Source organism: Dromaius novaehollandiae, chromosome 3, assembly GCF_036370855.1.
Source record: "Dromaius novaehollandiae isolate bDroNov1 chromosome 3, bDroNov1.hap1, whole genome shotgun sequence".
NCBI classification, from domain to species: Eukaryota; Metazoa; Chordata; class Aves; order Casuariiformes; family Dromaiidae; genus Dromaius; species Dromaius novaehollandiae.
In genome coordinates, this window is record NC_088100.1 from 10,451,288 (window position 1) to 10,476,981 (window position 25,694).

Genomic DNA, 25,694 nt, shown 5'->3' on the forward strand with positions numbered 1-25,694 from the left:
CTGACCTTCTTTCATGTTCTTCTCATGAATTTTGACAAGTTATTTTTGGAGGAGAGCTTTTCATAGGCAGTTTTCTATATTAGGGTTGGTACTATCGATTGTGCAATACTGTATTAGATCACATATAAATTTGTTGTTATGTTGGTCAAAATTTTCAACATTCCCATTTTATGTAAACCATGTAGTCCAAACCAGAACCCTAATATGTATGCAGTGTACAGGAAAGGGATCTAAATGCCTGAAAATAAATGGTTTGACAAGTCCCAATTTCCGAGGCATGTTCAGGCTGCTTGTGCGTCTACACTGATCACATGCAGTTGCTTGCATGAATGTTTGTAGATTTGTTCCTGGTATCATGACATCTGCACTTTTGAGTGTTTTCCCTGAAAAAAAAATCAAGATTTCGAATCGTGCTGTAGTTATGTGCCCATGCATGTACGTGGGCTGTTGTGAGTGGCACGTGTGAGATTCACCTTCACTCTGCAACTTTTGGATGCACAAGCCTTTTTCAGCCACATTTGTAGAAGTCTCCAAAATATTTATTTGATGCAAGTTTTTTTAAAATAGGCAGATAAATGGAGGGCTGAGGCAATGTGCTTCACTTTTGCTGGGCACTCAAAGAGAAAAACCTTGATTCCATGGGTCAATAGATCTCAGGCATCTAGTAAGGTATAGATTTCAGATGATGCTTTTGCCACAGTTAAGGCATGTGCATCTTCCATGTGGATCTCTAATACTGAGTAAGAGCTAAGCACAAGCTGCAGCCTTAGTTTAGCCCAGTTCAAAGTCAGTGAATCACGAGATATAAATCCATCAGAAACCGCACTTCATAATTTCTGCTGCTTTTACAGCTTGTCGTAGAAATCTTTAGAATATCTGTAATCAGAGTGAAACTATAAAGAACATCAGCTATTATGAGGGGCCTGTAAAAATTACAGACTAGTTTAAATGAACAAGTCCTTTCCCGTAGACAGCAGGGGCTCAATCATGAAGCAACTACTAAGGCAAACACCTCACTGAAGACTGAGGGAAAATTTCATTGGGATTTTTGCCTCTGAAGAGAGTTAAGAATAAAGATTGATAGTGGCACAATTTTCTTTGGGTATGAGAATGATTCCAGTTCTGCACCATCATTTTCAACATGCTGTAATTGTTAATATTAAAGTAAAACTATGACAGCCTTTAAAAACATGTTTGTTTCATATACGCAGCAAAATGACTGCCAAACTGTTTATTTTATAGAACATCCCATTATCTACCCTTCTGAGGAGCACTCAATTCTGTCATTACAATATTGATGCAAAGAAAAGGCATATAAGAGATGCCGTCTGCAGTGAAAAGCACCTGTTTTTGCCTTCCTCATACAAGTAGGTTGCATGCTACTTATCATTATCCTTTCTTTGTACATATTCGTTTTGAATAGTAATATGTCAAATTCTGACTTAGTCCTCACATATTCCCTTTGTTCTTAAGGAGGCAAGGGTCATGGCAAGATCCCTCAGAACTATTTAGACTCAACTAAAGCACTGTATTTTTTTTGTTTACTAGAAATCGCTATGGAATGATGACAGAAGTCAACCAGACACTGAAGCTTGAAGATACCCCTAAGATCAATAATAGAAATTTTGATGGAGGTATATCTGCAGTTCTGAATAAACATCAAATAAAAATACAGGGACAACATTTTTTTTGAAAAATTCATTCTTTAAAAATGCATATGAGGAGAACAAAACAATTTACATTTTAAATGAAATTTGATAAATTTAGTCAGAAAACATTGGGGGAAATTGGGGAAAAATAAAATTTTTTAAAATACTTCATTTTTTATTTAAATTAGACTTTTCATATTAATTTTTTAATTTAATCTTTATAATTAAGATGTTTTATATATCTTGAAAATTAACTTTAATCCTTTTGGAAATGGGTTTAACAATATATTCACAGTTAGGCATAATTTTTTTCTGCAATTTTTGGCTTCGGCTACCAAATCTAAATGATCCATGATTACTACACCTTCGGTTCTGGAACAATTTTATTTGTTGTGCGAATGTTACTACTAGTCATAGCGTGCATTTTTCCTAAGATATGCTCATTAAAAGTTAGAAAATCAAACCCTGCTAATATAAAAAGTGTCAGGGAATCATCTTCATGAAAATTTAATCGCATTTATGCAAATAGGTATCGTTATTCTACTTTTGGGAGAATTACATTGAAATTCTATTATTTTTAGAAACTGTTCAGCTGTTAAACTTCAACAATTATCATATAACGTAGTCTACAGAGTTTATATTTATACTAAATGTATGTCGGAAGGTAAACACGAGCATACCTCTTTGATAAAGACATAGCAAATGTAACTTTTCTAATTGCTAGATGAACTGGAAGAGAAAGGACTTGCGCTGGAAAGTACAGATGCAAAATTTCCCGGGCAGGAGGATGCTGTTCTGAAAATTCTTCAAGAATTGCAAAAACTTTCAGCCTCCCAGCAGAACCAGCAGAGAGCAAGACTCTTTTACAAATTTGTTTCTGGACTTAGAAGTTTACACAATGCCACTCTTGGCTCTCTTGTACCAAAGATGATGGAAACTTCAAGGTATGCTACAACAGTGCATTGTGCAAATCAAGCATGTCATTGTCCTGGCAAATCAATTCTGGAGTTGTTGATTTGCTGCAAATGATTTTAAGTTATAGGCTAATTAGATGTAAACATTGACTTTTCAGAGAGGTAAATATCATATTAATTATCTAGAGAGAAATAAGGAAAGGAAGAGAAAAAATGCTCAAATGGTATTAACAATATGAACATGAAGTATATGGAAATAATAATTTAAATAGGTCTGAAAGTTCTAGAGTTCTAGGAAGAGCTAGTCTTTTCTGATCATTAGCCGCTCAAGTCTCTATCTAATTGGAGAAGCTGCGCCAAAAAAGTAAATGCAGTTGAATATAGCACAGGCTTAAAGCCCAAGACAGTACTAGATTTTTCTTCCCCCACTGCAGCTGAGGGGGTATGCCTGATACAGTCCTGAGAAGATGTTAATACAACCAAACATCTACAGAAAATTCATCCAGTTTTGTTGAAGGACAATGATGTTAATTCCAAACTCCAAGTCTGACTTACACTGAAGAATGCAGCTGTGAAAGTAAGATTTTTGGAGATACAGGAGGTCACATGCCTTTCATCTTCCCCCGTCCTCCATCTCCCAATTGTTGCTGTTCCTGTCCTAGCTGGGCTTAATGCAGTTTACACATAATTTCTGTCCTCAGTCTGTAGAGACACTAAAGGCTCAGTCTGGTTCAGATTATAATAGTTAAGGGTGTGGGAAAGTGTGAGGTGGTTGGAGAAAAAAGATGTCTGTATAGTGATAGGATTGTTAATACTTTCTTGTCATCCATAGCTAGTCATGTTATTAGCATAACTTGTAAAACTAAGAAGCTTCTTTTCGATAAACAGTTGTGTGATTTGCTTCCAAGCACACGTAAGTATACATTACTTACATTAACTCACCTTAAAAAATGCATTGAATACTTCTTTCAAACATTCAGCTGCTTTCAAACATGCAGCACGTAGGGATAACTGCAAACAAGGAATTGATCAAAGCTCTCTCTTTTCCTTTCAGTTCACTCACAGTCCAGGCCCTGACTCAGTGCGGGACTCCCGAGTGCTATAGTGCAGTCCTTCAGATACTGAGAACTGGAGATGTGAATCCCTTTGTGGTGGACCTGGTCACATATACCCTTGGACTACTGCCTTCTCCAACTGCTGAAAGAATACGGGAAATTCTTAACATGGCCCAGTATCGGCCAAGTAGAGCTTCTTTTTATGGCTTGAGTCATTCTGTTACTAAGTGAGTAAAGACAGCACCTATTTTTACAAAATAATCTCAACAAGGCATTAAAATCCCCAGAATAAACACTAAGAGTAGTTGCTTTTTGGAGATTTTTTTGTTATTCTTATGAGTTTGCTGTTTTGGAATTAAAAAAAAAAATTCCTCCCTTTGTTTCCTATGTGTTTCTCTCTTTGCTTAGATTCTACAATGAGAAGATGACTGTGACAGAGGAAATAACAGATGTTGCAGACTTTCTGGTATCGCTGCTTGGCACTGATTGCTCTGGGGATGATGAGCTCACATACCTCACACTTAGGGTATTTTTATTTGCTTCTTTCCTTATGCATGCTATTATTATAGATTATTGCACACATATTACTGTGTTCCTGTTGGTGGAAAAAAAAAAGTTTATCATCTTTCTCTGTTTTCATCACTGACAGGCTATTGGAAACATGGGCACAGTAATGGAGAAAGCTAAACCCAACCTGAAATCTTTCCTGAAGACATGTATCAGAAATGAAGCTGCATCACCTTCAGTTCAGAAAGCAGCCATCCAGGGATTCAGGAAAATGACTATTACTGAAGAGGTAAATTGGATCCCCAAAGTTGACAGAAACTGTTTACAATTCACTTTAACCTAACTGTTCACCTAAATAATTGAATAAACCTAGATGTTCCCATTAATTCATACTTTTGCTATCTCCTGTTTACCTATCCCCAGCTTTTCTAGAATGCCTTTAATGAGTTTACTTAATTTCCATCCATACGTCTGAGAAGTTCTACAGGCTTGTGACTTAGTGGATACTGCTTCTTTGAGATGTATGAGATGTAGCTGCTTTACATAGCTTCAGTTTAAATGGGCAGTGTGGATCTGTTCTTGTCAAAGAGTGTCTTAAATGGAGTTCTGTCTATTTAAAGTGGCTTTAACTAAGGAATGACTCCAGATTTATATGGATTTAACTTAAATAGAAAAAAAATCAGTTCCCTATTTTAGACTGGCAGTTGATTGTCATTATTGTACTTCTTAGATTTAAGTTTACATTACCGTAACATAAAAACACCTTGTAGAGAATGGGTGTCATTACACAGAACACTTCAGCGTAATGGAGCAAAGGGCAGTTTCAACATCAACAAGTACCTACTATAAAATACAAGACAAGGGAGGCTTGGGGAACCTGGGAGCCTTCAAACACTTGGAGTTCAGGTCATCAGATTCAGTTTCATTCAAAGCATTTTAAAATTAAATATTTTTATCATTTTCAAAATATGTTTTTCATTTTTCTTCAGCAGAAAATTTTGATCTACTTATTTCCATAAATTGAATGATCTTATTTTTTCCAAAATTTGAGAATTTTTCTGCAGACCAGAACACTTCTTATTCCCACCAATCAAAATTCAGCATTTTAAACAAAAAATTTACCTGCCAGATACAAATCAGTTTCAATAAAACCATAGTTTCTATGAAAATTCATATCAAAAGGAACTTTATCAAAATAGAATAAACCAAACACTTTTAGTCAGTTACAGAAATAAAGGCCTTTGTGGTTATGCAATCCCCCCAAAATTGCATGAATCTCATTGTGGAAATTATTTGACCCAACATAGTCCAAAAAGATTTTGGCAATACCATCTATTAGCCAGCTCATCGGTGCAAAATTTACCTTCCTCTTTTTAATATAGGACCGTTCAGCACTTCTGAAAGCATTCAATGAAGGGGATGCACCTGCTGACAAACGTCTGGCAGCTTATCTCATACTGATGAAAAATCCTTCTCAAAGTGATCTCACCAAGATTGTAAGAGTCCTCACAAAAGAGAAGAATGAACAAGTGAAAAGCTTTGTTGCCTCACACATTGCCAACATCCTAGACTCTGAAGAAGTAGGCATTGAAGAGTAAGTAAAATTAAATGATATATTGATCATATAGGAAGAACAAATTTCCAATCCTAATTACAGTAGTAGTGCATTTTTTTGTCTAGCAATGCATTTTTTTTCTTTTTTATGTTTGTTTCCATGTTTATTTTCATTGCTTGAACAAAGATTAGCAGAAGTAACCTGACTAAGAAAGAACATCAGCTGGGTAAATCTGTGGCTTTGTGAGAGCAGTGACCATTTTCAGTCTTGCCTTTAGTCTGATTTTTACTGTTAGGGTGTGTAGAGAGCTAGTCATTTGCAATCATCTCAGTTGTGTGAGTATCTACAAGTGACACAAGATATCTCAGAACTAGGGCTAAATGTTTTTTGGTACGTGTGCTAATCATATTTGCTTTACTGCCCTCTTTTGTAGTCTGAAAAGCAGAATAGAAGAAGCCCTGAAAGGAAACCAGGTTCCAACAGCCAGAGATTTCAGAAAATTCTCACAAAATTATCAGATTTCCAAAAAAGTTTCTGTACGTGGACTTGATCCTATCTCTGCCAAAGTGGAAGGAAATGTGATATTTGATCCGAACACTTATGTTCCTAAAGAGACTATGCTAAAAACCAGCCTGAATATGTATGGATTTCACCCAAGTGATATCTTTGAGGTATAACAAAAACTTTTGCTATTATTCAGCTGTTGCCTTTCTCATTTCTATTTGCTTATAACAACTTTCTGTGAATAATGTATTGTTTTTTCAAGCTTTGGAGAAAAATCTAATGATCACTATGCTTACAAGGAGACTTTCATTTGATCCCCAATGTGATTTAGAGCAAGCATCCATTATGTGATGTCAGTTGCTGCTGGATGGATGGACCATCTTGTTGGAGTCACTAAAGACCTCAGCTAGGGTAGGGCTGAACCCACCTATAACAAATCGACTTCCTGCTAATGAATCATTACTGGCCCACTGAAGTACTCATAGTAGATTCTAAGAGATTCAGCCTATATTTAGGTTTTATGTTGGACCTCTCCACAGAAATAAAATTAAGCGTAAAACCTAGCATTCTCTTCTGTTGCATATCTTCCCTCAAGCGTCATAGAACTGTAGTATACACTTTAAATGCATTGTTTGTTCCCCAGAAAGTCTTTTTGTTGTAAAGTCCTGAAGAAGTGGAGAAGCTGTCTGAGTTATGACATTGCTTTATACATTTCAGCTTGGCTTGGATGGAAAGGGTTTTGAACCAACACTGGAAGCTTTATTTGGAGAGAAGGGATTTTTCCCAGACACTGCAAGCAAGGCTTTGTACTGGGTTGGCGGCAGAGTTCCAGAACAGGTTTCCAAAGCACTCTTTGACTATTTTGGTTATTCCCAGGATGGCAAACAGGATCAGGTACAGCTTGAAAATGTTCTCTGCACAGCACTGCATTATTGTCTGTACACACTAATTACAACACTTGCAATGTTTATTGTGTCTGAACCTTCTCCTCTTCTAGTAAGCTAGAACAGAAATTCTGAATCATATTTAACAATGATTTTTAACCATATTTAAGAAGGGCCTGTGTCTGAGGGAGCCAAGTTTGCAAGAAGTGCATGTGTGGATTAGCTTACTAAGTAACAGTTCTTGATATATGATCACACAGATTTCTCAATGTTTCATTTTATGCTAATTTTTTACTGAATTTTCAGGATATCATGAAAGGAATAATGCTTAATCTTGAAAAACTGATAAAAGAATTGAGCAACAAGGAAGTTCCTGAAGGAAGAGGGTATCTGAGAATCCTGGGAGAGGAACTTGGATACATGAAACTCAATGATTTCAAATTGCTGGGAAGCATGATTTTGAAGAGCATTAAAACTGTTCAGGGTATTCCAGAAATGGTATGTTTCTGATGTACCAATGAGTATTTTGTTTTGTTTTGTTTTCCACCAGTTTTTTTTTAAGTTTAAGTTGCATTTATCTACTGTTTAAAGAGCAGATATTTGATGGTAGTGCTGGTCACATGAAAATAAAATTATTTAAAATGAAATATCAAAATTTAGTCTGAAGGACTCTAAGAAACCCATTAAGACCCCTGCATAATTAAAATGGAATCCTTCCAGAACATGGGTAAGGGAAAGGGGAAAGGAAAGGTTTGGATCCTATTGCATGATTGAGATATCTACTGGAAAATGCCCAAAATTTCAATGTCCAGTGTGTTATATTGCTATAATTTTAAATATGGAAATATCATATATTAATATTAAGAAATGATTTATCATGTTAAAAAGAAAAGGAGATGTAGTATATTTTAGGAGCATTTGGAAAAACCCTGCTTCCACTGAAGACAAAAAGCGTTTTGCCATTGACTTTGGGGAAGCCAGAAGGTCATGTGTCCTCTAATCCAGTTCTCTTTGGTATGTTATTATATGTGTGTATCAAGGTAGATGATAAAGTGTCGTATTCATTTAATGCTGAGATTTTGATAAACAATCTTTAATAACTTACTTTTTCTGCATTTTTGAAGTTAAAATCTGTAGAAATTATCTTCTGTACTCTGTATAAAATTAATTATTGGATTATAGAGTTACAACTGAAAGAAAATTTCCAAAAAAAGATTCTTCATATCAAGATCAAATTTTAAAGTACAAAATGTACATGTTTCAATGAGTAGATTTGTTAATGTCCATTTCCTTTTTTGATTCACAGATTGCACAAGCCATCTCAAAAGGTGTTGACAGGGACTTATTTGTCCACTACATGTTTATGGACAATGAGTTTGAGCTCCCAACTGGAGCAGGTTTGCAACTGAAGTTTGCTTTGTCTGGAATAGTGACACCTGGGGCCAAAGTAGCTGTGAAGCTTCATCAAAAAAGCGTAAGTCTCAATAGCGCTCCTGCTAATAATCTACAAACTTATTTAGGAATAAAACTGTAACACGAGCAGAATTTTAAAGACTGTGAAATACTCCTGAAATGAAAAAAAAACACTTATCAGACATCACCAGATAATTTGTGGATGGCATTCACATTAAAGTAAGAAGTAATGCATATATTAAGTATGAGTTTATTAAATTTATGAAATAAATGTAACTTAATGACTTTTTAAAAATAATCTTTGTGTATTTCTCACTCTTACTATTCTCAAATGAGAATAGTGCAAGAGCTACAGCATGTGAATTTACCATTCAAGCCAGTTAATAAAAAATATTGATGTGGTCAACTCAAAATGTTAAAAGTTAGAAGAAACATTGAAAATGAAATTAAATGAAAAAGTTTTGGATTTGAAATGAAACATCTTTATTTTAAAATTCAAAAAATTAAGGAAATTATGTGAAATTAAATGAATTCTCAGGTTAAAATGAACATTTATAAATAAAATATTTTCATTTGTTTTTTATATTACTAGTGACTATTTTGACCGAATTTATTCAACATTTAACAGATTTCTCAAAAGTTCCAGTTGACCTAACCTTTTATTTTCCACCAGATAAGTTGTTTAAGTAAAAATAAAAAAAAATATATGTGCTCAGATTTAGTTTTGGCAGCCTTTTAATTGTTTTGGAATCTTTTCCAGAATTTAGCATTCTGTCCCCTCTTTCTATAATGTCCAAACCAAAAGTTTGAAAATAAGCTGTTTCCTATTTAGGGAAATTCAAATCTTGGATCTATTTCTATTTTGTCAAATAGTTTAGTAATTGTTTTTGAAAATTACTGTCATTTTTCTACAATGGAAAACTGGCTCTTGTGTTCAGATTTAAAAATAGATGCAAATAATCCCATGTACAAAATCTTTATGCAGCAGAAGTACTTCTACAATAAAGTAGATAAGGTTTCTCAGGGTTATTAGCTTGCTGTATTTGCTACATTACAGTTATCACTTTTGTGATACTGTGAAGACTCAGTGAGACTTAGGAATCAAATATATTGATTAGCAATATCAATTATACAAAACCCAGCTCTAGGTTATCAAGAGGAATGAAAACATTGCTTTTATATTTATTATAAAATTAATAAGAAATGTGTTGGGCAAATAAATATACCATTTTGTTTTTACCAAACAGATGCAAGCAGAACTCATTGCTAAACCTTCAGTAGCAATAGAGTTTGTAACACACCTGGGAATAAACATGCCTGAATTTGCTAGAAGTGGCGTGGAGATGAAATCCAATATATTCCATGAGTCTGGAATTGAAGCACATGTTAGTATGAAAGCTGGACAGCTGAAGTTCAGTATTCCTGCTCCAAAGACTCCGACAAAGCTCCTAAGTATCAGGTAATGGATCTGAATGAGAACTGCCAAGCCTCTGTCCTCCGTTTCCCTTCTTGATTCTTATTGTGATGGAATTGAGGCGTTGGGGTAGGCATAGAGAGATTTTCAGTTCAAAAAATCCTGGTCATTGCAAAACCGGGATAGCTTCTTTTGTAGGATAAGTGAATGGCCCAGATAGGGATGACTGAGAGTCAGGGTTTACAGATTCTTTAGTTTATCGTTCATTCCTGTAATTTTCATCAAGACACTTACTGTTTCTGCATCTTTATTTTCTCTCACATAAAATGATTGTCATAGCAATAGCTATTTTAGATTGAATTTAAATGAATTGCTTTTGTTAATTTCAGAGAGGATGAATGTCTCAATACACAGAATTGTAATTATCTATCTATAATAGTACTTATAATAATAAAACACAGTTTGATCATTTAAGCCCTAAAGGTTATTTTATTAAGCCCCTACCAGAGTAAATGATTTTTTTTTTCAGAAAGTAACCTCATTAATAGGACTTTCCAACTTATGTGTAGTATCTAAATACCTGTCCTGGGAATAATAGGTTCACTTTCCTGTTCCAGCAACACACTACATTTGGTGTCTCCAATGAAAACTGAAGAGATTCCACCTCTAATTGAGAATAGAGAGTCATGGTCTTCTTGCAAGCCTTTCATTACTGGTCTAAATTTCTGCACCCGTGCATTGTACTCTAATGCCAGTGCCACAGAGTCAGCTCCGTACTATCCCCTGACCGGAGAAACCAGGTAAGTCATACCAGCTTCGACCAGATCTATTTTGTGCTAAGAAACCCACTAAGGCCTTTAAGGCTTAGTATCTACAGTACCCTCTCACATACTCTAATAATAAATTAGCAGGAGCAGCTCAGAAAGAGAGCTAGTGAGAACTATATGATTTCTCCTGTTTGTGGTCATAACCAAATTAATTATTTACATGAGATTTATTTACTCCTTCTCTAGATTTGAAGTTGAAATAGTTTCCACAGGGGAAGTGAAGGAATACTCTGCAAGTGCTAACTATGACCTACAGAGAGAGGGAAATGACCTGATAGACACCTTAAAGTTTGCTGTCCAGGCAGAAGGTAAGAATCTGAGAAAGCAATATGGTTTAGCTCAGTTTTGAATTACAACATTGAAGTGGAAAAAGGTTTTTTAATGAATAAATCATAATAGAATATTTATAATATAAAATAGAATAACATTTCACCCAAATCTGCCAACTCTTTCACTTATTTCACTTCATGTATGCAATTCCAGTGCGAGGTCTTCATGACCAGATACAGATTTTATATCCTAAAAATGCTTTCCCATGTTTTAAAAAAAACAGTGTTATCAGTGAATGAAAGCAATAAAAAGGAGAAATTAACGGGTCCTATATAAGCAAGAGAAAAATGGTATTTCTGGTGATATATGGTAATACTGCATACCAACAGAGAAGAATGACATCAACAGCAAGGTTTTCAAAGGGATAATCTGTGGGAGATCAAGTTTTTATAACAAGAGTAGGGAATTAGTGGATCAGTCCATGATGATTTAGAAAATGAAGAGAAAAAAGATAAACCAGTTTGTGATTCAGATGCATCACAAGCTGCTTTATATCTTCAGGATGATACTAATTTTTTTTATTTTCCATTCTAGAAAAGTCCAAAAAGACACCCTAGTTGTGAATAACCAAAGTAATTTTTTTTTTTCAGGTGTGAAGCAGCATGAAGCCACACTGACCTTCAGGTACAACAGAGACAGGAAAATTTTGACCAGTGATGTCCACATTCCAGATATTGATGTTGACTTTGGTACAAACTTCAGAATTACTGATGAATCTATTTCTGGGAAGAAAGCATATACCTTAATCTTAGACTTTAACAACAAGAAGATTTCTGAAGTTACCCTTACTGGCCAAATAAGGTAACCCAGAAAACCACTTAAGCTTTTCCAGATACCATCGAATAAGATAGCTGAAGTTTTTTTTAAAGGTAGAAAATTTAGAGGAATAATATCCTGTTTTGGAGAAATTACTTAATATACATACACATATAAACTTGTCATCCAAATCCTCTTTCAAAAACATTTGAAGCATTCTATTTGTAATCTGCAAAGGATACATAAAATATATATGTGTAACATAATGATTAATTCTAAAGTAATACATAACAATTGAGCCTTCCTGCTATATGTGTATGTATAATTATTTATATTGCAAGTTCCTTGAGGTAGTTCTTCCATGTTTGTACATAGATGACTGCAAGAATGACATTGTAGTAGTGTTATTGCAGGTGTGATAGTCCAAGGATATAAACAAGGTACGGTTTGTTCAGAGAGGTATTATCTTTTATTGGCTATATTCAGTTCTAAAAAAAGTTATTACATCTCCCCATGAAGAAATCTAGTGACACTCAATGAACAACAAAACGAAAAATAACTGAGAGCTTCCTGTAAAAGTTCCCACGCTTCATGATGAGAATATTTCCGGGAACATCTACAGGGGAGCTAACAAAAATGTTCAGCCTGCCAGGGTTTCTAAAATTGTCTGCCTCACAAGCCCATGGTGAAATGAGCTGATCACATTCTTTAATAAACCTCAATCTTCCATGGAATTCTGTGATCCTGATGGTGCCCCAGGGAGTCTTTGTCTTTGCTGTTCATGCAGAATTGCCTCTGATATCAGTGGGAGCTTTGGACAGATGTCAGGGACCTCAATTCCCTTTCATTTACACTAACATAATATTAGAATTTTGCTCAAGTCAACAAAGTTACAGAGATATAAAATAAATGTGAATAAAGGAAAATGAGGCCCAGTGGCATAATATGTTTTGTCAAGTGTTTTGTTTCTATTTGATTCATGGTCGTGCTTCGTATTCTTAGTAGAGAGTGCAGCTTAAGTAAGGAGATCAGGATTTGGTTCAGGTACAGCTGTACCAAGATAGGTAGATATTTCCATCTGCTCCAGTGTTATAGAATTAATACTGGATTATTAATGTGTGTTATAATAATTTACCTTTGATTTCCCAAAGTAACTAGCAGGATCTGAAAGCATTCATTGATTCAGCAGAAATCCTGCAAGTTTGACTAGTTCCATTTTTTTTTATGCCACCTATTATGCCCTTACTTTGAATTTAAAAGTTGAAATTACTGCTGAAACATAAATAAAAGAGTAAAAAGAAATGCTTTATGTGCACATTGACTTTTCACTTTCACAGATATGCTGGAATGGAAGAGGCAATGCTAAGAGGCACTGTGTCTATTCCACGCCTGCAAACTGAACTTAGAAGTGAAGCACTGGTTAATTATTCACCGACCAAAGGATATCTTCAGATGAGCTCAGCTGCAACATCTCATGGGAACTCAGTTTCAGGAAGAGTTGTTTTCAGATATGGTAGGGGCAAAAATATGATCCCTCTGTAAAACCTATTAATTTAAACAGCTTGTTACATTAGTTTATATTATATCTCTAAGTAGAACAAGAATATTTCTAATTTTTACCATTTTCTTTTTTTAAATTCATGATTTTCAGATTCTGAGAAAGTTGAGCTAGAGTGGAATTCAGGAACAAGTGCTGCCGTGAAAAAAATGTCTTCTGGCTTCACAGTTGATTTTTCAGACTACCCAAAAACTTTAGAGAAGCATGCCAATGAGCTGCTGGATCGGAAAGTAGCTCATACTGATATGACGCTGCGACATATTGTATCACAATTTATCGTGGTATGTTTCAACTTACAGTAGATATTATAGCTTAACCACATAGCCCTGATGAATTCTTGTCTCCTTCCAGGATGCCAAAATGAACTACATGGGGATGACATGTAAAAGCAGTGAGATACGGTTTAAATTTTCAATTATGATGCAGCCAGCCACTTTATCAGATGCCTAGTGCTCTGTATGTGGATAGCTGCACTAGCTTTCAGATAGCTGTTACATAACTGAAAAACTGTTGGAAAGTCCTAAAACTTGTCATTTAACTTTTGCTTGTTACTTGTCCTTTTACTTTGAAAAACTTATCTCTTCATTGCAGGCAACCAACACCTGGCTGCAAAAGGCATCAAAAGATGTCCCCTATGCTCAGACTCTACAAGACAAACTAAGTGGACTACAGGAACTGAACATTCAGAAAGTGAACCTGCCTGTTATCACCATTCCCGAAGAACTTTTCCTGAAAAGGTAGGAAGAGAAATGAGCATAGTTGCACAGAGAACTGAAAATAGATTTGCGTGTAGAAAATAGATGTGTTTGTATTATTTTATTTGACTTTGGTTTATAAAATAGCCTAAAATTGTGGTAAACAGTTGCATAAAATTAGAATCGTAGCAAAGAATTTTAAGAGTAGAGAGAGGATTTTATGTAGTGGAAATTATGTATGATAGTAGGTAAGACAGAACTGATTCTACAGCAAATCACTCCTGCAGCATATGAATGTATCTTGAAGTACTGCATTATACAATCAGAAGTGAACAAAAATTCAGCATTCAACAATCTTTCCATGAGCCTCAGAACTAATGAAGCCTGATTTCCCCTAGATTTGTCATGCATCCATACAGATCCCTTTTTCTTTGTCCATAACCCTAACCTCTTGTCCACTTTTTCATGTACAGTCCTACTGGACAGTTCTTCCTGTTCCCCTACACACACTGGTTACAGCAGACTTTCAATACTCCTTTCTCTTCCTTCTCCAGCTGTCATTTGGCCAGAGGCAGCACATTCCATGCTTGGCTCACAAGGCGTACGCATATGGATGACACTTGCACTAGTTTGAGTCAACCTCCTCTACCTTCTACAAAGTTTTACAGAACTTGTATGAATGCAGTTACCTTTGAGATTCTTACCCTTCCGTCAAATTTGGTAGAAGTCATCCAGTATGTTAAAAATCTATAAGGAATAAGGTTTGACCAAGAAAAAGAGACAGAGGCAGATTAATAGCATATTTCCTTCTGTCTCTGGGAAATTAAACTATAAATCAGCTGGAGTGGATCTATACTTTAAAATGCCCTAGCACCTGCCTAGAAGTTGCTCTCGTTACAGGTCCTAGCTTAGTGCTCTTGCTAGCTAGTGTTCTGATCACATTGTTGTTCTGCCTATGCATAAGGATTCAAGGAAAACTATTGCTCAGTAACATCGTTAGAGTACACTCCCAGCTACCACAGTAGTATACAGAAACGTGCTTGTATAATTTTCTCATGAACTAGGGGAATATTGATGACTGAAATGAATGTAAATGAAAGGAGTAAAGAAGCTAGTAAAGACTGGATTACAAAAACAGATGGAAAAGAGTCTGGTATTTTCTTTCTCTTAGCACTGTTTTTCCACATACTGTCTTTCACTGTGGTAATATGAGACAGTATGTTAATGACACACATCTCCTTTACTTTTTTAGTGTTCCTGAGCTAAGTATAAGCAGGGAAACAACTGTTTCTTTCTCCTGTGTTCTTATCAACAGTGCACATTAGAATAATAATAACGGAAACTTCTACTGTTCTGGGTTCTGGGTTTCTTTAACCATTTGATGGAATGGAACAGTTTTTTTAAATCTATTTACTTAATTTTCATCTTAAAATGTAACTCTATGGGTAGAAATGATTTTCTGTTATACAAGGCCAGTTAAGCAAACAACAGAAGCATCTTGCCAGTGTATTGTTCTTGCACAAATTAAGACAGAGTTTCCTCCTGTTTTGTCTTTTCATAATTACACTTTTTACACACAAACTTTTCAGCTGGCAATCCATTTTTTCCAGTCCTAGCTTCTGGTTGAATGGTTAGATTCTTATTTATTTTTACTGAGAATAAATTAAGTGCTGAATATTTGCATAAAACTTTTGAAATACTTACACATCATCAGAAAGAGAAATTCTTGATAATTTAGGTTCTTACAGCATGTAATATTAATGAGACTTTTCTTGCATTTCTATAAAAATAGAACACTTTAAGAACATTAAGATATTAATAATTATTAATATTAAAATAATTATATTGTATATTATACATATTGTTTGTTATAGGTTACACATTATATATTCGATTGTGCAATAATATTTTATCTTAATACTAATACTAAGAAAAATTGTCTTTCTCTGGTATTCAGCATAACACATTGCAGAATTGTGGCAGTGCTTTCAGAGGAATTATTCTTTCCTGTATGTCAGCTATTTTCATTTAATTTGCTTAATTTAGAGGACCACTTTCATGCCAGTACATCTCTTCAGGAATGTTCATAAAGCAGATTAGGGTAGAAAAACCAACTGCAGGATTAATGAGAGTCTTGTTTAGCCCCTTGCAGAAAAATAATGACACTTTCTGTCCACTGGTTATCGTTAGTAACTCTAGACAAATAATCAAGAAGCTTTGAATTCTATTACAAGGTCTAACTGAAATAGTCCAGTTTTGGATTATTTGCCCTCTCAGTCTTTCTGACTATGAAATAAGGGGAAAAAACATTGACAGTATTCACCAATATTCAAAGTGTTTTCAGTAAATTCTGAAAGATGAATGCTTCAAAAATGCTGAGATAAGAATAAATCATCTTTACATTTCTCTCTATACCTAAAGTCAGGACATTGGTATAAGCCTGTAAATAAATAAGCTCAGTATCATGGGAATAGAGGAATTTCTTTGTGTGCATTATGGACTTTTATAGACTATTTAATGGAGTCATTTTTGTTTTCTAGTGATGGCCGGATCAGATACACTTGGAATAAAAGCAGTTTTCTAATTAATATCCCATTACCGTTTGGTGGAAAATCATCCCATGACATAAAGTTGCCACAAAGTGTTAAAACACCTCCTCTGGTAATGGAGTCAATGGGAATAAATGTACCGTCACAGGAATACAGAATCCCTCCATTTACTGTTCCAGAATCGTATCCACTTCATGTGCCTTTACTTGGCACTTTAGAGGTCTCTACTAATATGTACAGCAACTATTACAACTGGACAGCAGCATACACTTTGGCTAACAGCAACACAGAGAAAGCATCCAGCATAAGAACTACTTATGCCATCAATGCTGATTCAGTTTTTGAGCTGCTTTCTTACAATGTAAAAGGTAAGAATGTGTGTTGATATTGTAATGCTGGCAAAACTATTTTAATGGTTTTATTTTACATGTATCAGATACAGCACATCCATTTTCTTATTGCTTATTTAAAGAACAGAGTTTTGTAATCTGAAATCGCTCTCTGTTTTTAGAGATAGTTTGTGAATATGTTTATTTAGGCACTAAAGATGAAATCAGATAGTTCAATAAAGACTTTTAAGGTCCATATTCCAAGATACTCCCTACTGAGGATGAGGTCCTTCGGGACTGAAGGCCCAATCGTATAAACAGTTGTGTACCTGACAGGTCAAGTGTTTTCAAAATCAGGGCTGTGTCTGTGTGTGTGGGGGGGGTCTGCCTGCAATTTATTTCAATCTCTCTCTCTCTGTATATATAAATATGTATTCGTTCATAATTTATATGTGGCCATATACTGCCATAACTACGTAACAGTTATCCCAGACTCAGACTGGGTGGGTATTAAAATAGGTATTTTTGAGGTAGTTCCTCTGAAATTGCAATGAGAAAGGACAAGCAAACTTATTTAGTCTCTTTTAAACTCCACACCGTAAATGGAGGTAACAAAGACATATAATAAAGACAAGAGTTAAATAAAGGAATGTTAGTTATGCTTTAGTTTGAGTAATTCTTGAGCATCCATCTTGTTAATTTAAGTTTAAATAATGGCATAAGGTTGCATCATCTCACATAATTATACTTAATACAGAAATGTAGAGATTTAATTTATCGATAGTTTGAAAATTTAGCCCCAAATATCAAAATGATAACAGTTTTTATAGAAATATTCTGGATTTACCAAAACATTTTTTGCCCTTAAAGCAAAATGGTGGAGTAACAGTAATAAAATTCAAGCAGTAAAATAAAAGTCTAATGGCATCAGATAGTCTTAAAGACAAAATGTATATATTTATCTCTTGTCTCCTTTTTCCTATTTCAGGTTCTGGAGAGGCATCTTATAATAGGAATGGCTTTATCTATGCATATGAAAATCACCTGAAACACAGACTCTTAACATCAGTTTTTAAGTTGGCCAAGACAAAGAGTTATGAACCTAGTCCCACTGCGAACTACACGGTATCACTTATGGCTTCCAGTACTCTGGGTCCTCAGCTTTCATTTTCCACTGATATTGTTTCTGAGAAGACAAATAATGTGAATATCAATAATGTCAAGATGGAAGGCCAACTGGAAGTGGCTTCTGTCTTTGCAAGAAGTATTTACACTCTATCCAGCTCGTACAATGAAAAGAGACGGCTTTTAGAAGGGAAATCAAATCTGAAGTTGGATTCTTCTTACCTTCAGGCTACCAATCAGATGTCTGGCAGATACAGTGACGATGTGTTTTCCATTACTTCAGTCTCTGATGTTCAGAGTGGACTATTAAAGAACACAGCTTCACTGAGATATGAAAACAGTCAGCTGAAAATGACATCTGAAACAAATGGGAGGTATCGACAACTTGCCGGTGTTAATAACGTTGAGTTAATTTTGTCAAAGAAGACAGCTGCACTTCGCTCTGAATACCAAGCCACTTACAAGCAAACCCAATATTATGCCTTGTTTGCAGGTTCTCTCAATTCCCAGGATCTTGTTTTCAACACTGATATTTCTATGACTGATCAAAGGAATCGAGCTGCCCATAAGTCATCACTGAATGTTAATCAGTATGGTCTAGCCAGCAGTGCAACCACAAATGTGCAATTTAGTCCACTGACAATGCAGAGTGAAATGAATGCCAAACTTGATACTTCTGGAGGCTCCCTGTCACTATCCTCTTCTGGACGCTATGGTAAAAACAATGCAAAATTCAATCTAGGTGGAAGAATGAGTTTAATGGAAATAACACTGGGAAGCGAATATCAGAGTACAATTCTGGGTATGGACAACAAACATGTTTTAAACTTCAAAGTTAATACAGAAGGACTCAAGTTTTCAAATAACTTGCAAGGATCATTCAAAGAAATTAAGCTGGAGTACACAAATGACTTGAATATTCCTGGCTTATCCTTAACATTTGCTTCAAAATTAGACAACAGCTTCAGCTTTGACAAGTTCCACAAGCATGTTTTTGACCTACAACTGCAACCTAGATCACTTACAGCTAAGCTGAGCAATAATATTAAATACACTAGAACTGAAGTTATCAACAAAGCAGAATTACTCCTTGAGCCTCTGAAGCTGAATTTGGGTGGCAATGTGAGAGGAGCCTATGGAGCAGATGAAATAAGGCATACCTACACCATTACATATGCTGATCTAGCTGCAAACTTTAAAACAGATACGGTTGCAAATGTTCAAGGGGCAGCAGTCAGTCACAGAGTTAATCTGAATGTGGCAGGACTTGCTTCCTCAATTACGATCAACACAAACTATGATTCCAAATCTCTCCGTTTCAGCAACGCTGTACGTTCCACCATGGCTCCATTTACTGTCACTGCTGATGTACATACCAATGGTAATGGAAAGCTGATTGCTGTGGGTGAACACACTGGAGACCTTTACAGCAAACTCCTGTTCAAAGCAGAGCCTCTTGCTTTCACTTTCTCCCATGATTACAGAGGATCTACCAGTCATAGCTTGAAGTCTAGAGAAAGGTACACTACACTGCTTGATAATAAAGTCCATATGCTTTTTACTCCATCAGAGCAGTCAAGTGCTTGGAAATTGAAAAGTCAGCTGAACAATAATGTATATTCACAAGATCTCAGTGCTTACAACAATGCAGAAAAGACCGGTGTGGAACTTAGTGGAAGAGCTTTGGTAGATCTCTCGGTAATGGATTCGTCAATCACAGTACCATTCATGCCTGAAGCAATTAATTTAATTGATGTGTTAGACCTCAGGGGCAGTTTGTCAGAGCCTCAAGAATTCAGCATCTCTGGCTCTGTGAAGTATGACAAAAATAAAGACATGCATGTTATCAACCTGCCATTCTTGGAACACTTGCCAGTTTACTTTGAACAAATCAGAGGCACCATCCTATCCACACTGCAGGCCATACAAAGTTACTTGAAAAATATTAACATAGATCAACATATTAGAAAATACAAGGCAACTTTGGATAAGCTCCCACAGCACGTTAATGACTACATGGACAAGCTAGATATGAAGGGCAGAGTCAGCAGCATGAAAAATAATTTGATTGCTTTCACAAGGGACTATAGCATAACAGCTGATGATCTCCAAATTACACTGGAAAAAGTCATGGTCAATATTCAAGAAATACTGTCTCAACTGCAGGCCTATCTGATACAGATTGATCAATACATCAAAGATAATTATGAGCAGTATGACATTAAAGCGCTTCTTGCACAGCTTCTTGACCAAATAGCTGAAAAAGTGACAGCTCTAGATAACAAGTATAAAATAAGAATGACTGTAGTTGATACTATTCAGAAATTACAATTTTTTTTTCACCAGTATTACCCTAGTGAAATCGGAAGCAGCACTCTGGCTTGGATTAAAAATGTAGATGATAAGTACAAGATCAGAGCTTGGATACAGGAGAACCTAGAACAACTGAAGATTCAAATTCAGAATATTGATGTCAGACGTAGCGTCGAAAATTTGAAACAGCAGATTAAAATGATTGATGTTAAAGAAGTTTTAGAAAAATTGAAGCGTTCGTTACCAATTAAAAAACTGAATGAATTTCTTGAACAAATCAAAGACTTTATTCTAAACTGGATGGAAGAGTATGAAGTGTCTGAGAAGATCAGTGCTTTCCGAGGTCACATGCACAAACTGATTGTAAAATATGAAATTGATAAGCAAGTATATTTTTTAATGGACAGGATGGTAGAACTGCTTAAGCAGTACAAAATAAAAGAAACTGTCCAGAAACTAACCTCCTACCTGAAAAAAATTGATGTGAAATCATGCTTTGATAAAATTGTTACTTTTATTGATGATGCTGTCAAGAAAGTGCAAACATTTGATTATGAAATGATGATAAAGGAAATCAACAAGTTCCTTGACATGCTTATAAAAAATCTCAAGTCTTTTGACTATAACCAGTTTGTCGATGACACAAATAACAAAATCCGAGAACTGACCCAGAAAATAAATGTGGAACTCAGTAATCTAGAACTTCCACAGAAAGCCGAAGCACTGAAACAGTATATGAGAGATATTAGTGCTGTGATTTCAAAATACATAGAACAACTCAGGGACACCAAGCTTGCTGCAATAATTAACTGGTTCAAGGACCTCATGAACTCAACAGCATTTGCTAATCTAAAAGACAAGATAAATGAACACCTGGAAGATCTGCGAGAGAGGATTTCTGAAATGGATATTACCAAGGAATTCCAGTGGTATCTTCAGAAGATCAGCCAGTTCTACAATTTTGTTGTCGTATACATTTCTGACCAGTGGAACATTGCTTTTAAGAAGATTGTTGCTTTGGCTGAGGAGTATGATATCAAAAATTGGGCTGAAAATTTAAACCAGTTTGTTGAATCAGGATTTAAAGTCCCTGAAATCAGAACTGCTATAGTCACTATACCGGCCTTTGAGGTTAGTCTCCGAGCTCTGCGGGAAGCAACATTTCAAACACCAGATTTCATTGTCCCACTGACTGATCTGCATATCCCCTCCTATGAGATCAATATTAAGAAACTAAAGGACATAAAGATCCCAGTGAGATTTACTACCCCAGCATTTACTATTCTAAATACCTTTGAAGTTCCTTCCTATACAATTGACCTGCATGAGATTAAACTTCAGGTTGTGCGAATAATAGACCAACTCATGTCTGGTGAATTTCAGCTGCCAGCAACTGATGTGTATTTTAAAGATCTGAAGATGAGAGATATGCCTTTTCCTGACATTTCTTTCCCAGAACTACAAATGCCTCAGTTTGAAATACCAGAATTATTGGTTCCTAAGCTAAATCTAAATGAGTTCCAGATTCCTGACATGAAGATACCAGAGTTCCAACTTCCACGTATCCCACATACTACAACTGTCCCTACATTTGGCAGATTGTCTGGTGCTTTCAGGGTTGCCTCTCCATTCTTTACACTGTCTACACAAGCTGAATTTCATAACACTACAACTTCTGCAAACAGTCCAGAATTTGTGACGTCTGTTTCAGCTCAAACAACATCCAAATTAGATTTCCTAGTTTTCAGTGTTATTGCAGATTCACGTCTGTCAGCCCCTGAGATGAAGCAGCTGAACCTTAAAAATTCCATGAAGATCAACCACAGATTCCTTAAAGTTGACCACACCAATGAAGTGATATTTTTAGGGACTTCCGTAGAAGGTGAAGCTGAAACAAGAGCAAACTTTTATACAACAAAAAATTCAATTGAAGTACAGAATAATTTAATAGTCAAGCTGCAAAGAAGAATTTGGATGCAGAGTGGAACGACATATTCCCACAGACTGAATATTCAACAAGCTGCCTTCTCCAGTCAGGCTGCTCTGATCAATAACATGACAACAGAGCTAGAAGCCGGACACATATCATTTACCTCCACTGGTAAAGGAAACTGGAAATGGGCTTATCCTAATTTCTCTGATGAAGGGACTCATGATTCACATGCCACTTTCAGGGTTGAGGGCCCCATTATTATATTTTCTGCTGACAACAGAATAAATGATAAGTACTTGAAAGTCAACCAAGCTATGAAATATGAATGTGGTTTCCTAAATTATGCAACGTTTCAGATTCAGTCTGAAATTGAGTCACAGCCTGTGGGACGTAGCGTTCTAAACATAAAAGGCACAGGACAGCTTGGAGGCATGAAAATAGAATTAACAGGCTCTCACAATGCTCGGCTTAATGGACGGATTACTGGAACTGTGAATAATGAGATTTCCTTCTTGGCCCACCCTTTTGAAATTCGTCTTTTAACAAACAATGATGGAAATGTGAAAATCAGCTTCCCAATGAAACTGACTGGCAAAATTGAGTTCCTGAATAACTATGGTCTTGCACTCAGTTCCTCTATTCAGCAGGTCAGCTGGCAAGCTACTGGCAGGTTCAATCAGTACAGATATTCCCATAACATGTCTGCTGGCAATAATGACGACAGAATTGAAGCTCACGTTGAAATGAGTGGAGATGCCAACCTAGACTTCCTAAATATTCCTCTAAGCATTCCTCAGCTTCATATTCCCTATATTGGAATCAAAACTCCTCCACTGAAAGATTATTCCCTGTGGGAACAGGTAGGTCTGAAGGATTTATTGAAGACTACAAGACAATCATTTCAATTAAATTTGAATGCTCAGTATGATAAAAACAGAGACATGCACTTGATCCCACTTCCTTTGGCAACAGTGCATGAAGTACTTAATAAATATATCATTTTCTTCAACAAGCATTTTGAGAAAGGAAGAAATGCTGCTTTAGATTTTCTCACAAAATCATATAATGAAGCCAAAACAAAATTTGACAAATACAAAGTACAGACGTCACTGAACAAACTACCTCGGGTCTTCAGAATTCCAGGATACACCATTCCCATTGTGAATATTGAGGTTTCTCCTTTTACTGCTGAGATGCCAGCCTTTGGTTACATGCTGCCCAAAGAAATAAGCACAACAGGATTCACAGTCCCATTTATTGGCTTTTCAGTACCATCTTATACACTAGTCTTACCTTCTCTGGAGCTTCCAGTCCTTCATGTCCCACAGGATCTACGCACTCTTAAGCTTCCTCGATTCAGAATCAACAGCCCGTCCAATCACATATTAATTCCTGCTATGGGGAACATCACTTATGACTTCTCATTTAAATCCAGTGTGATCACTTTGACTGCAAATGCTGGGCTGTTCAATCAGTCAGATATCGCTGGGCGACTCAGTGTCTCATCTTCTTCTGTCATTGATGCACTGCAATTTAAGCTGGATGGTTCAACAAGTTTGACAAGAAAAAGGGGTTTGAAGCTGGCCACAGCATTGTCTCTGAGTAATAACAAATTTCTAGGAGGAAATCATGACAGTACTATTAGTCTCACAAAGAGGAACATGGAAGCTTCATTGACAACAAATGCAGATCTCAACACACCCATTTTAAAAATGAATTTTAGCCAAGAGCTTTCTGGAAATACTAAGTCCAAACCCACTCTTTCATCGGGGCTGAAATTAATGTATGATTTTAATACTCCCAAATATGGCACCAGTGCTAAGGGAGGAATTGCTCACAAACTTGCTTTAGAAAGCCTTACATCTTACATATCAGTAGAAACATCAACAAAGGGGAATGTTGATGGATTATTCTACACTGGAAATTCATTTTCTGGAAATGTAGACCATGAAGCAAACACCTATCTGAATGCTAATGGAGCTCGGTCCTCTCTCAAGCTTAAGGCCAACTCCAAAGCAGATGGACTCTGGAACAATGAAATGGAAGAAATACTTGCAGTTGAAGCATCTACCCGTCGTGTTTATGCAGTCTGGGAGCACAGTGGGAAAAACTATGCACGATATACACCTCTTTTCACAACTACAGGGACTCAGAAATGCAATGCAACCTTAGAACTGGCTCCTTGGCGTATGTCAGCGGATCTTCACATACAAGCTACTCAGCCAAATTCCTTCCTGGACACAGCTTCAGTTAATCAAGTTGTCTTAATGAAAATCAATACTGAAAACCAGAAAGTTGTCTGGAAGGGTGAAGGCCAAATTCAGTCATTATCTCTCAGTCATGATATGCAATTATCAAATGAAAAATCAAAAGCAAAGTTGGATGTTTCTGGGTCTTTGGAAGGATACATAGACTTCCTCAAAAACTTGAAGTGTCCCATTGCTGGGAAGAGCTTATGGGATATCTTGAAGTTGGATGTCACTACCAGTGCTGACAGAAAACAGTACTTAAATGCTTCAGCATCCCTGGTGTACACAAAGAGTGAAGATGGTTACTTTATCCCCATACCTGTGAATAAGCTGACAGATGGCATTGCTTTCAGTATTCCTGAGTTAAACCTAAAGTCTCCAAGTCCTGTTCTCAGCACTCCAGAATTTAGAGTACCTTTCACCACTCTCCAGGTCCCATCATATACTATTGACTTGCGCAACATAAAAATTCCACAGACACTAAACACAATGCCATTTGATGTGAATTTACCCACACTGCCAAGCCTAAGATTCCCCAAAGTGAATGTAGGAGCCAATTATGTTACAGTAGAAGAATATAAAATCCCCTATTTTGAGGTGACAGTACCTGAATACCAAATAACAGTGTCTCAATTCACTCTTCCAAAGAGTATTTCTCTTGGCAATCTACATATAAATCTGGATGAAGTAGCTAACAAGATTGCAGATTTTGATCTGCCTACAATTACAATTCCTGAACAGAAAATTGAGATCCCCCCTCTCAAAATGTCCTTGCCTGCTGGAATTTACATCCCATCATTTGGTGCCTTAACTGGATCTTTCAAAGTTTATTCACCATTGTACAATGCTACCTGGAGAACAGACTTAACAAATAAAAAGGACTCCTTTCAGCAGTCCCTTGACTCTACCTGCAGCTCAACTTTACAGTTCCTGGAATATGACTTGAGTGGTAAGACAACTTAAATTCTATATGACACAGTTTTAGGGGAAATATTGTATAGTGTTTTGTTCAGAATTTTTTTCTAGGACTTACTTTGCTTATGAAGATGCTGCTGCCTAATTAGCACTGACATTAGATTAAACTTCTCCTTTTATCATCAACATCACTGTTTTGAAACTTATAATCAGAGTCTCA

General features: G+C 36.0%; 1 protein-coding gene across 1 annotated transcript in view; it reads left to right on the forward strand.

The window, feature by feature from the left end:
- Positions 1-25,694, forward strand: part of APOB (apolipoprotein B) — a 38,638-nt gene that overhangs the window by 7,163 nt on the left and 5,781 nt on the right. Inside the window, exons 7-26 of the mRNA XM_026092318.2 lie at positions 1,243-1,367; positions 1,549-1,634; positions 2,374-2,593; positions 3,618-3,845; positions 4,027-4,144; positions 4,268-4,414; positions 5,508-5,719; positions 6,114-6,351; positions 6,902-7,078; positions 7,375-7,566; positions 8,375-8,542; positions 9,729-9,940; positions 10,513-10,695; positions 10,909-11,030; positions 11,643-11,853; positions 13,146-13,321; positions 13,460-13,647; positions 13,958-14,103; positions 16,602-16,978; positions 17,928-25,508. Coding sequence (XP_025948103.1) covers positions 1,243-1,367; positions 1,549-1,634; positions 2,374-2,593; positions 3,618-3,845; positions 4,027-4,144; positions 4,268-4,414; positions 5,508-5,719; positions 6,114-6,351; positions 6,902-7,078; positions 7,375-7,566; positions 8,375-8,542; positions 9,729-9,940; positions 10,513-10,695; positions 10,909-11,030; positions 11,643-11,853; positions 13,146-13,321; positions 13,460-13,647; positions 13,958-14,103; positions 16,602-16,978; positions 17,928-25,508 — 11,107 coding nt within the window. The remainder of the gene's footprint in view (positions 1-1,242; positions 1,368-1,548; positions 1,635-2,373; positions 2,594-3,617; positions 3,846-4,026; positions 4,145-4,267; positions 4,415-5,507; positions 5,720-6,113; positions 6,352-6,901; positions 7,079-7,374; positions 7,567-8,374; positions 8,543-9,728; positions 9,941-10,512; positions 10,696-10,908; positions 11,031-11,642; positions 11,854-13,145; positions 13,322-13,459; positions 13,648-13,957; positions 14,104-16,601; positions 16,979-17,927; positions 25,509-25,694) is intronic.